General features: G+C 41.0%; 1 protein-coding gene across 2 annotated transcripts in view; it reads right to left on the reverse strand.

The window, feature by feature from the left end:
* Positions 1 to 13,454, reverse strand: part of fam20b (FAM20B glycosaminoglycan xylosylkinase) — a 36,478-nt gene that overhangs the window by 17,769 nt on the left and 5,255 nt on the right. For both annotated transcript variants that reach the window (XR_007450227.1, XM_049588206.1), the window contains exon 6: positions 7,102 to 7,273. Coding sequence is in view for 1 of the 2 variants with exons in the window: in XM_049588206.1 (XP_049444163.1) it covers positions 7,102 to 7,273 (172 nt within the window). In the remaining variant the exon portion in view is untranslated. The remainder of the gene's footprint in view (positions 1 to 7,101; positions 7,274 to 13,454) is intronic.

Consider the following 13,454-nt stretch of genomic DNA (forward strand, 5'->3'; position numbering starts at 1 on the left):
CACGACAAAAATAGAAGAGCCTCCTAAAATAGAGTTGTCGCGCGACAGACGAGGGTTGTCGCGCCGCTCCTGTTGCCGGTGGACCCCGGCCGTAACTTTCAGCTCGGCCATCACTGACATGTTTTGTGAAAGACTCGTCGGAAATCAGTGTGAAGCTGCCAGTTCCAATACGCACACACTTTGAATTGTGCTCTACATAGTTATTATGGACTATATGTACCAAGTTTAATTCTGTGGAGACAGACCATTAATTTAGCAAAATAAAATGACAAAAATCGCCCAAAAAATTGCCAAAAATGAAACCAACCGTGATGGACTCAGCCGATGGGCGATTGGCGATATATTCGTCCAATTGCCCAAGCCTAGTAGGAGAGACACAGCCCGAGGGGGAACCAGGATCTGACACAACACCAGAGGAAGAAGCAGGTCCGTGGAGCTGTGTGCCGGACGAAAAAACAAGCGCGTCGTATCGAATGCGAGTGCATGACGTGCGTCTACATTACACTGAAAGTAATGGGTTTATGCGCACAAAAAACGCTGTATCTGAACGCCCCCAATGCGCGCGCGCGCACACACACACACACACACACACACACTTTAACCAAGGCTTTAACCCGCTTTTGTCTTAGATAGGCAGGGAAAACCCTGTATTCAATGACCTGAGTGGGTTTGAATTGTTATGATCGAGACAAATTCTCTCTGATGTCAAGATACCATCCTGATGGTCCCACTGTACCTACATTACATCACCTCTGTGCAGCATATTCACCTTAAGATTTCACACTGTTTTTCTGATATTGGCAGCAGAAAAATGAGACCCGTGTTGACAACAATGTGCAGAACAAGAGGTGCCTGAGCTGAAATAAGACGACTGTGTCTACCTCACTGTAGCAAGACACAATTACATTATATAATATCAGAGACAAACAAATGCAGTCACATATGCTCTGTCTAGTCCTATAGTGTGTACATAACAGCTGTGCACAATAACCACATGATTCCCTGAGCAGCTGATCCACTAACTGTATGATGACATAATGCACTCCACCGTAGAAATCCTGCTCTGCTAGATCGACCTGGTGGTAGATAAACATTTGTCAGCAAACATACTTGTCAGCACGGTTCACCCAACACACTTACAGACAATGAAATACCACTTGCTGAGTAATCACAATGTGATGACACAGTACAGTTTCACTGGGGGGAAAAGTTGCAGAGGGACCCACTCTTTTGGCTCAGTGCAGCCCTTTAAAGCTAGACTGCAGGAATTTTAAATATAAATGAAGGTTTAGTACATTCAAGCCTCTGCCAAACTAATTCACACAAGGCTGATTAAGCCAATCAGCGCTGGGGAAAGCTCTCTGTATTTCACAGTATACCGGAGTTGTGGTGTCTGGTGTCTGTGGGGACTTTCCCGTGCGTGCACACCGGAAGTGATGCATTTGACAACAACCAGCCAGAGCTAACGGGGGCAGGAGGGGGGGAGAGACCATAGTGACAGTTTACATTAATAAACTTGTTGTTTACTTGCTACCAAGGAACAGCGACTGAGCCTGAATGAAACTCTGAGTACTCTGGGCTGTCAGTTTACTATTCATCAGTCATCTCACTCAAGCATCCCAACCCTATAAAACAAAAGATAGAGAAGCGTCCTTGGCCTTAAATGTTTTGTTGTTGTTAATTAAATTTTAGCAACTTGAACAGTTTTGGAATAACGAGCCAGAGGGGAGGAAAAGCCAACTCTGAAAATTCACCATTTGAAATTATCTACAGGAAGAGAGGCACCCAAACACTTAGGTGTCTTAAAGTAAAATATTTCACTGTTTTAAATTCAGCAGTGTTCAGATTTCAGAATTAAGTATTCAGTTGTTTTTAAGTCTGAACCATTACAGCATTTATAGGAACACTGACTCTGTGGCCCACACTGACACCACAGGAAATTATGATGGATGTCATTAATTACTCATCAAATGATAAGACCACTGCACACTCCATCATCACATATGTACACCTTCCCCATCGCGTCCTCCCACCCCAGAAAGCTTTTCTGAGACTGAGGAAGTGGAGGTGTCATTGCTCTTTATCGTTAGGAAAGTAAAGGCCAGTCTCTTTAGAAACTGGACCTAAAATATCATCACTATGGAAAAAATGTTGACTATCAGCTGGGTTTCTCCCAGAGAAGCTGTCAGGCCAGGTGGGGGCAGGCAGCCAGTGACAGCAACAGACTTTGTTCATTCTGATGTCATCAGTGCAGCTAAGTTAAATTAAAATAGGTCTTTTTATGTGTAAAAGTAGCATTTGGTCTCATATGCAGACGTGATATGACACAGATTTGGTGTTTAGTCATGAGCGACTGAAACAGGGAGACGAAACAAAATTTTACATTGGGCCCCCAAAAGCTAGAAATGGCCCTGCTGACTGGTGGGTATAAGTAAGTACGAGGTTAACATCAGTAACAGAGTTCTGACTCTTCATAATGCAGCACGGCTTTCAGCTCATTCACTGCAAATGCAAACATCAGCTGCTTTATATGTAACGTTACCATTAACTAGGGGTGGGGAAGAAATGGAGACCGCATAGTATCGCAATATTTTTGTGTGGCAATATCGTATTGTATTTTTTATTATATAAATAATTAAAATTACAAATACAAATTAAACTTTACGTTACCTACCAGAATAATATAATCATTTGCTTTCAGTCCACTAGATACATTTTGCTGCTGCAAAAGAAAATGACTAAAGTGAGATGAAGAGACTGAAGACTTTATCTTGTTAGATAAAACAGATGGTGAAAAAGTTTTCTTTTGGGAACATTACTTGCAGTTAATCGCAACATATTTTATTACAATACTCAGCAACACATTTAAAGAGGCAACAGTTAGCATCTTTTCCTAAACATATCATGATGAAAATAATGTGGGTCACACAGGGCAGTGGCCACAGTAAAATCACACTATCAGCGTTTACATAGGTTACTTAGTGGCTGTGCAATCTTTGCAATAAGCTTCTGCCACTGGTGCCGAAATTTTGCGGAAAAAACCTGCTTTACAGCAGGAAACGCGTCATGTATAGCGAAACTGGTCAGTCAGCCAATCAGGGACTGGAGCTGGTCCTTATGAGGAGTTGGGCATGAGATAGTTGAGTCACGAGCACAATGGTAGACGGACAAAGTTTGGAGACAAGTGAAAAACGGCCTAGCAAAAGAAAAGGAGCTCCTCTGTGTGAGGAGGCAAAGAAGAGCAAAAAGGAGAGTGATAAAAGAAGAGGAAAAACAAGAGTAAACCTCAGTCAGGCGTTCAAGAGATGGAGGGAGCTCCGTGACCAAAGAGGCTTCAAAACCCATGTCCAGCTAGCTTTCTTTCTAATGGATCAGTAAGTAACACGGCTAAATGTTAGCTAGACCAGAGAGGACTGGACTGTACTGGCTGCTAGTTCATTCCTAGCTGGCCAGCATCGCAAATCGCCGCAACCAGGGAGCGGGTAGCGAGTGTTGGTCGGCTGACATCCTGGTTGCCATTCTACGGCAGCCCTCGGACAGTGATACCCCCCTCCCTTCCTTCTGCTCTCTTCTCACGGAGGCAGCTATCCACGGACATCGCCCAGCTAAGTTACGCCCAGCTAAGTGAACACTGAACTTTGTTTCCCATTCAATTTGAGCTCTAACCGGCCGCATCGTTTCCATACGGTAGCGTTTATTCTAGAATGGGGACTGTTTACATGTGCATATTGCAGGGCTTGATGCTAACTTTTTTAAGTTGAAAAAGTAAGGAGCGCACAAAGAACTGTAGGGGCACAATGTAAATTGATCAAATAATGTGTTTTCCGTAATAAACGTAATGCAAATAGACATTTACAAGCAAAATTATTTAATGAATTTGTATACAAAATGTACAGAAAGGTAAAATCATCAAGTTTTGAAAAAGTACTGCAATTTAATTTTGTCTTTAATGTTATTATCTTACATATATTATCTTTGCAATATGATTATCTTATATAATGTTATTACTATCCTAAAACATTCTCCAGGTCCTCTGAAACTCTGCAGGACTTATTTCCACCCCGCCCAGCAATGGTACCGTGGCCAATGGTCCCTAACTGTGGGGAGAACGAAGCAGGCTTCCCCAGAGGTCCGCCGATTAACCCGGTCTGTCTCCTCCACACTTTGACTTATTTCCACCCTGCCCAGCAGCGGTAGCTTGGAGAATGGTCCCTCACTGTGGGGAGAGGGGAGAGGGCTTCCCCGGAGGTCCGCCACTTAACCCGGTCCGTCTCCGCCACACTTTGACTTATTTCCGCGCTGCCGACAGTGGGACTTATATTCATTGTGCCGACAGTGGCTTGGAAAACCGCCCATAACCGTGTCACACGGGGAAGAGGGAAGGCAGCTGGAGTTCCTCCAACATTTGTGGTTCGATTATCATATTTTTTTATTGACAAAAATATAGGCTGCTTCAGCTGATTTTTTTATGCGCACATGTGCCCCTAAATATTTTTTACAGTTCACACACACCTATTTTTAGTCACAAATGCGAGTGAAACGCTCGCACTGTCGAGCGCTGTATTGGTATAATTCCACTGTGTCTGCTGTTGTTTGTACTGGTACTGTACATATTGGTATCATTTACTGTGAGCTGTTTGTACTGGTACTGTACATATTGGTGTCATTCACTGTGAGCTGTTTGTACTGGTACTGTACATATTGGTGTCATTTACTGTGAGCTGTTTGTACTGGTACTGTACATATTGGTGTCATTTACTGTGAGCTGTTTGTACTGGTACTGTACATATTGGTGTCATTTACTGTGAGCTGTTTGTACTGGTACTGTACATATTGGTATCATTTACTGTGAGCTGTTTGTACTGGTACTGTACATATTGGTGTCATTTACTGTGAGCTGTTTGTACTGGTACTGTACATATTGGTATCATTTACTGTGAGCTGTTTGTACTGGTACTGTACATATTGGTATCATTTACTGTGAGCTGTTTGTACTGGTACTGTACATATTGGTGTCATTTACTGTGAGCTGTTTGTACTGGTACTGTACATATTGGTATCATTTACTGTGAGCTGTTTGTACTGGTACTGTACATATTGGTATCATTTACTGTGAGCTGTTTGTACTGATACTGTACATATTGGTATCATTTACTGTGAGCTGTTTGTACTGATACTGTACATATTGGTGTCATTCACTGTGAGCTGTTTGTACTGGTACTGTACATATTGGTATCATTTACTGTGAGCTGTTTGTACTGGTACTGTACATATTGGTATCATTTACTGTGAGCTGTTTGTACTGATACTGTACATATTGGTGTCATTCACTGTGAGCTGTTTGTACTGGTACTGTACATATTGGTATCATTTACTGTGAGCTGTTTGTACTGGTACTGTACATATTGGTATCATTTACTGTGAGCTGTTTGTACTGATACTGTACATATTGGTGTCATTCACTGTGAGCTGTTTGTACTGGTACTGTACATATTGGTATCATTTACTGTGAGCTGTTTGTACTGGTACTGTACATATTGGTGTCATTTACTGTGAGCTGTTTGTACTGGTACTGTACATATTGGTGTCATTCACTGTGAGCTGTTTGTACTGGTACTGTGCATTCTGCTATAATTATTTGCATTACTATTTGTTTTTTCTTCAGATAAATCTGATAATTGTTGCTCGGTCTCTTTTTTTGCTAACTTTAATGTTATTCTGTTGAAGAGACTAATAGCCCACGCTGATTAATTGAATATAATCCACTTAATATGATTGCTGCTCATGATATATTATTCGATGTTTTTTTGAATTGTAGGTCCCCTATTTCTGATGAAATTTTTTAACATATATATATTCTCAGAGTGTTTTTGATGTACTTGTACTGAATTGTTACCCTGGATTGAACTTGATGTTTGCTTTTTCTGGTCAATGTTTTTTAAAAAATAACCCAGGATGATATTTGGATGATTAACCACACCTGTTGCACACAATGTTATAAATAGAGGTGTGGTTTTCACTTTCCAACATTCAGACCTGACGAAGATCCCTCTAGGATCGAAACGTTGTTCATTAAAGTTTGTGGCATGGAGTAAGTGTGCAGGCTCTACCTCTTTTTCATTCATGTTTTATGCCGGCCTTGCACCTTTTTTGATGTGCGTATAACTACCCTCTCGCACCCTGCTCGGTCTCTTTACTCATTTATTTAGTGGAGTGTCCACACACCTTCTCATTCTACATATACATAGAGGTATACTGGTGGCTTTACAGCCTACATTTTATTTATTATCTCTGATCCCCACGGTCAGTTTGGACGTTGTGACAGTGCGACGCAACACCACTGACGCTAGGTGGCGCCAAGCTAAAAAAAAAACTAATCCTATCTGTTGCCTCTTTTAAACTGCAATAATATTGTATTGTGACTAAAGTATGGTGATAATATCGTATCGTGGTCCCCACCCCTACTGTTAGCATCAGACAGTCTAATACTAGCTAACTGGTAACATTAAAAGAGTAACATCACTGACTGGCTGTACCCCCTGCTCTGTGTGTGTGTGTGTGTGTGTGTGTGTGTGTGTGTGTGTGTGTGTGTGCAGACAGTTTAATTTACATCGCTGTTCATCGTAACGTTAGCAGGGGGTTTTCTTTTTTTCGGAGTCACTGGCTTCGATCAAGTCTCTCCTAAAAATGTACTTCTATCGGAAAGCATATCTTGACTTTATCTGAGCTGTCTGTCTATCTCATTGATGTTATTTCCCATTTATTATCTTGATTTTAGTTTTGACCTTCCTTATTTCATCTTTTTCTTCGATTACATTTTATGACGTTATTTGTTTTATCCTCCTTGTGTTTTAAATGTGTTTAGTTTTTTATCGTACAGCACTTTGTAACTGGGTTTTGAAAGGTGCTATATAAATAAAGATCATTATATTATTCTTTACTCTGTAGGATACTGAAGTCTTAAAACTTAAATTGGCTTGCAATACACTGGCGAAAACACCACAATCAGCACAACAATATTTCCACTTCCTTCTGATAAACATCAGTAGCAGTTCAACTGACAGGATGCTCCCTGACTGAAACTAGTTTGTGGACACCCACCTGGCCAGTTTCCCCTCTCTGTATGTGCGTCCCCAGGGGTGTCTGTGTTTCTGCAGTGGCCAGACGTCTGGCAGCCAAAGGGTTAATGATCCCTCCATGATCTCTCCGTCTGCACACGCTGGCTCGCTCTCCCGACAGTAATAACACTTTCCATAGAAACACGTATTATTACCTGAAAAGAGAGAAAAGTTACCCGTAAAAATGAATCCACTTGACCATGACACCTCAACGATAAGACATGAAGGAGATGAAAACATGGCGCGGTGAGGAGCTACAGTATGAAGCTGTCTGCTGAGAAACATTGAAATGAAGTGAATAAACGACTTTAACCTTTGACACTAGCTTCAGAGAGTCTCACCAGTTGTTCAGTCTTTAAATGTCACTTATATAATAAAATAAAAAAAGAAACAGAAATCTGCAGACTAAAAATACGAGACAGGCGGCCACTCTGAAGGTATCGGAAAATGAATAAATTTTGGGTTTAGGAAAAAGATGACTGACATTTTTTAACCATTTTCTAACGTTGTATAAACCAAACAGCTCATCGATTGATCAACAAAATAATCAACAGTTGAACTGACAATGAAAATAATTTTTAGTTGCAGCCATACTTTAAAGGTTTTGTTCACGCACATTACAAAAACAATACTTTCTCACAATCCTCATAATGGGCTGTTGAGGTCTGTGCGATGATCCAGAATGATGGGGAAACAGTTTCTGTTGAATTTTCATCATCATCATCATCACGTTTCAATGTTGTGAGCAGCAAAAGCCAATACAATTAATTCATTTCAACTGTGGTGAAGCTGAATCTCAGTCAGTTGATTAAAAACCTGAACAGATAAAACCCAGACTTTATATTTTTATCATTTCGTGTGCCATGTATTTATATGACACATTTCCTTCTTTCCAAAAATATATTAACATAAGCTGCTAAGTGGAGTGGAATGCTGCCAAACCAAATTTCGTTGTGTGTAACATGAAATGACAATAAAGCATCTTAATCTTTAAACATGCATCTAGGAGTAGATGTCGTCTGTACTGAGGAAGTCTTTATTAATCCTTCTTTTTGAGGACTCGGTGACACATCTTTGTGGCTGTCTGTACTAATGGGAAAGCAGGTGATATCTGAACCCCGCACTGTGAACCACAGGGCCATTAAACAGATGAGTCATACCAACTTCAACACTTACTGGCGGTAAGTGACAGATGAAAACTTATGGCGAGTTACAGAACATATAACATGTGAGTGGTCTGAACAGCTAGTAAATCATTCGCCAGCAAATGAAATAAAAACTGAAATGTGACAAAGAGAAACCCACAAAGCCACAGTATTATGAGAACATGAGCCACCAACAGACGAACATGTGTCACTTGTTGACCTTTGCTTTCAACGGTGACTAAAAGATGCCTAAGCCTGACATTTAGTTTAGTGAATTTCAGTCATTTTCCAACTTATAAAACTCAAACACACTGAAAGATAGACAATAAATAAAATATGTCAGCTTCCTTTAAATGATACAGAGTCATAAGTAGGGCTGACCCAAAAAATTTGAAGCTTCGAAGCTTCATTCAATGGCACGGGATTCGATTATGGAAAAAAAAAATTCGAAGCTTCAGTGCTTTTTTTTTTTTTTTAGTTTTTTGGGGGGAGGCCTTAAACGCAACACTAACCCCGTCAACGAGCCACGAGCGCATCTGTTTGATTGTGCTGCAGTGTGCACCGAGGGTTTTAATTTAAGGTGCTCACAGACTTGCGCGCACAAGAAAGCGGAGCGGACTCCGCGAGGAATGTCTGCAGTCATTCGGGCTTCAACAGTTGAGCGCACTTCCGCGTTGTAGTTTCCTGTAAAAATGTCCCTGAAACACTACATTACCCCCAATTCTTGCACGTTTCTGTCCTGGCGATGTGAAAAATACATGCCGAGCAGTCTTTTGAGTGACACTGGTGCGCGGAGCAGAGTCCACGCAGTCATAAAATCTGAGCTTTGTGCGCACAGGGCTTGCGGACGTCCGCCTGCGTGAGAGAGAGCGGAGTGAGAGAGTGGTACATCCTGTCTGCCGAGGGGTTTCCTGTCTGTGCAGCCGAGCACCGCAGCACCTCCACGGACTATTACATCCAGACGGTCCCGGTGTTTCCTCCGCAGGCTCCACTTCACTCAGCTGCCCGATAAACCCGCTGACTCTTCCCACTTCAACTGTGCCACAGGAGCTTTCGAAGGGCTTTCTCAAAGATACTGTGTCCGAAAAGACAATCAGTCCAGCCTCAGATTGAGGCTCAGTTTTGTTAGATGAACTCAATTGCATTTCCATCCTATATGAATGCAGTAACTTATTTTTTGCTTCCTTTGTTCTAGATTTTAGGGACTGCTTGTACAGAATGTTTGTCTATTTACAAGCATGTTCTAGTCCCCTAGTAATCCAGTCCACCCTTCGTGTTTGTACAGGTCAGTGTTTGTCATACAGGGCGGTAAAAGTAGACAGGAATTTATCATAGGCTTTGCTTGAATCATTATTTAAATAAACTTCTGTCTATCTTTGCTGCCTTAACTCCCCTTAAAAGCCTCTATGGTTTCAGGTGTTTTGCATCGAATCGACTTAAAAGTGTTGGAAATTTTCTGGGTATTTTTCTTTAAAATTTTGCAAGGTTTTGCATAAACATGGTCACTCATGTCGTGAACAGTTTTACATTTAAGTTCATTATTCACAAATAGGACAGCACCACCTCCTTTTTGGTTTTCTCTGTTGGTGGTTAATAGCTCGTAGCCCTCAAGTAAAACATCTACTTTCTTCTCATCTGAAATATTTTTAGTTATCGCAACATTCATTTACATATACCGGTATGAAGACTGTGGTTCGAGATGATCTCCCCACTCGTCTCCTGAGTACATGAAGATCAAGTTTGATAGGATCAGATAAACTTTATTAGGTGCAAGGGGAAATGGGCTATAGTGCTACACACAGCTACAAGACAGTACAGTGGTAACCCAAAATAAATTACATACTACAAATTAGGGCTGCACGGTATATGCGGTAGACGGTAGAAATGATATAAATTTGGCCCACGGTAGAGATTTGCGCTCTACCGTCCTATCGTCGATGACGTCATCGCACCTGCCTCAGTGTGAAAATGGCTGCGAGCACAGAGACAGCGGAGCAAGAGGAGCTGGTTCACGTCCGTGATTTAGCGTAGCACGTGCAACATGTGTTGCTGGAGAACTTGTGAGTGAGTGAGTTAATGTCTTATGAACAGCCCCGGACTTCTCAGACTCGTTTAGCGACTTACCGCTCAGAGGGAACTCATTCAGTGTCTCCTCTGGCAGCAGCACAGCGTCTCTCCCTCTCCTCTCTCGCCCTGCGCACATGGGAGTTGGTTTTCGGCAAGAGAGTTTGTCATAAACCTTTGGTAATGTAAACCTATGTGACGCTAGGGGCTCCACAAAAAACTCCATATGTGAATGTGTGATAGTTGTGGTATCATAGCAGCCTGTCACAGGTTACAGCGTGATGATTAGAGGAGAAATGGCAGAGCATAAAGGTCCAGGTGGAAAAAACACAACTCAGTCGTTTAGGATTTTGCTAAAAGAAGGAAATTACCTTTTGATATAGATCCCAGGGGACATTTTGCACCATAGAGTACTGGGTTTTAATTTTGAGTTTTGAGATCTGCATTCTGCACAATAAATGCTCTAAAAAATACATTATATCTTTGCTTTTGTTGTTGTTGTTTTTTTAATCAATTTAGCTTTGCTAAGGGACTACAAAACCCATTCAGAAATACTTCTATTATAACTTTTACACTTAAATTTATACCGCAATATATACCATTACCGTGAAGGGATTCGATTTATACCATGATATAAATTTTAGGTCATACCACCCAGCCCTACTACAAATTAAAAGGTGTATAAAATAATGCCTTGTAAGATAAGAGTTATAAATACACAGGCATTATGAAAATGAGATCACACCTCAGGTCTGGTTACCTGTCCAACAACTGGCGAAACCAAGGACTCCAAATTAATTTAATTAATATACTCCTGTAACCTTGTCAGTTTATTTCACTGCAGAATAACAAAATAACTATGGCAGCAGCTGATGATTATTTTAATTTATTTATCCATTAATAATTTAGTCCACTGAACGTCAGGATATAACTGTCAACAAAACCCAAAAATATCACATACGTTTGGGCTTCTATCATGCAAGAGAAGGAAAGGCAGCAAATCCTCACATCACACAAACTGAACCCTTCAAATGTTTTGCAGTATTTTACTCGCAAAATTACCTTAACAATTCATCAATTATCAGAATAGTTGCCAGTTAATTTTCTGTCGATCGACCAATCATTGCAGCTCCAAAATAACGGCACTGGATATTTCGCAATCTTTGCTGTTTGCTAAACAAGTGAAAAGACACGATTGCTGCTTCAAAGGGGAAGTCTTGAAATCTGATAAACTGCCTCGAGCCAATACAAGATGTAAGCTGAAGATTTCCTGTACCCAGAAAAACAGGCTCAACAGGTATCAAACAGAGATTAAAAAAAACAACCCTTGAAGTCAATATTGTAAACATGCCTATGAAACCGCTGAATGTAATATCACAGCCACTGAAAGGTACAAAAAAAGTGTTAAATTATGAAGCAATACTATAAATATCTTTACATTTTTTCATAAATCTGCAATGAATATTAACTAAAATGTTTCAAGGAAATTAAAATAATGCTTCTTCAGAAAGAATACAGGCGAAATATCTTTAAAAGTAGGTTTTTCAGCTCCAAAGCGAGATCTGTGGCACGACCGAATAACTAATTATTATTTATCTTTTATTATCATTATGTATTATTATAAGTATTATTACAGAATCAAAATTTGGTTGCAAGCAAGAAAGTGAAAACTAAAATTAAAGATTCTTTATATATAATTTATCAATTTGAATTATGTAAAACATTCGGTAACAGCCATTTAACTGAATACATGTTGCAAACTATCCTTAAAGTTTCTTGGATGTTCAGTAAAAATTTCTACTTAATCCAGTAAAAAAGGGGCAAATGATGACGCTTAGAATACAAATACAGAGACTAACAAAAATAAAATTAACATATAACACAATAACAAAAACAAAGCCTCCAAACTTTAAAAGTCTATAGCTCCTTTTACACTGACAGGTTTTCAGCGAATGTTGGGCCGTTTTGCCGGCAAGCTGCGAGTGTTTAGACACACAGAGCCGGATTGGCGAGTTGATCCGAGGTGCCCAATTTTCCGCCTGGTAGGGTAGACATATTGGCAGAACACTTTTAGTTTAAACAGACCGAGGCGGCCTTCCGCCACGGGAGGGGCTGTTGATGACTTGTGGGAGGAGCTGTTGATGACGCTGCACGTGCGAGCCACTGGCGGTGGATAAACAGGAAACAGCTGATAGCAGGAATTAGCGAGCAGCTAGTAGCAAGAGGGAAACACAAACCTGACAGACACTGTAAAGATGAGCAACTGTGGAGACAAGGAATTGCGCGCCCTCCTTGTCCTCGCAAATGAAGAGGCCATTAACTGTCAGATGACGGGGACGGTGAAGGACGGGCCGACTTACGAGAGAATCGCTGAAGGACTGACCAGCCGCGGCTTCCCTCCCACGTCACTGTTTACGTCACACGCTGAGCTACACGTTTTGTTACTTGCTCACGCCCCCCATTGCCCTGAAAAAGGTGCATTCTGTATAAACAAAAGTAGGCAGGCGGCATTTTGCTGCACTCCCTGATTTTGCTTTTATACTGCCAATTAGACTTGCACCGATTTATCGGCAGTGCTCGGAATCGGGCCGGTCTCCACGTCATCGGCCATGACCTGCTACCGGCTGGTCAGTCTAAAATATGCCGATTTAAAATGCCTGCATGATTGACATCGTGTAACATCAGCAGCGCACACTCACGCACATGTGCAACTCGGGGCTTGGGCGATGTGAGGAAGTGAAACATGGGCGGCTTCTCACCTTAATCATTCATGCACACACATCAAAAGAGGAGAAAGTTGTTGATTGTCTGTGTTAAACTGAACTGCGGAGCTGTCACTGCTGCACAGTGCAGCTAAAGATAATAGAAAGATAAAAAATATTGCAGTATCTTGTGTACTGTAAAGCGGTTTGAAAAAAATTAAATTGGGATCTGCCGTCCAAACACTCTGCAAATCGGAAATCAGTATTGGCCCAAAAAATTGTAATCGGTGCAAATCTACTGCCAGTGCTGAAAGAAGACTGATTGGGCTTTCCTGCAAATTTGCACAATTTTAAAAAGGGCTTAAAACTAAGAAGCATGTGGAGTAAAAGTTTTAACATGATTTTACTCTTTATTTCTTTTTTAA

The sequence above is a fragment of the Epinephelus fuscoguttatus genome, linkage group LG10 (assembly GCF_011397635.1).
Source record: "Epinephelus fuscoguttatus linkage group LG10, E.fuscoguttatus.final_Chr_v1".
Lineage (NCBI taxonomy): Eukaryota > Metazoa > Chordata > Actinopteri > Perciformes > Serranidae > Epinephelus > Epinephelus fuscoguttatus.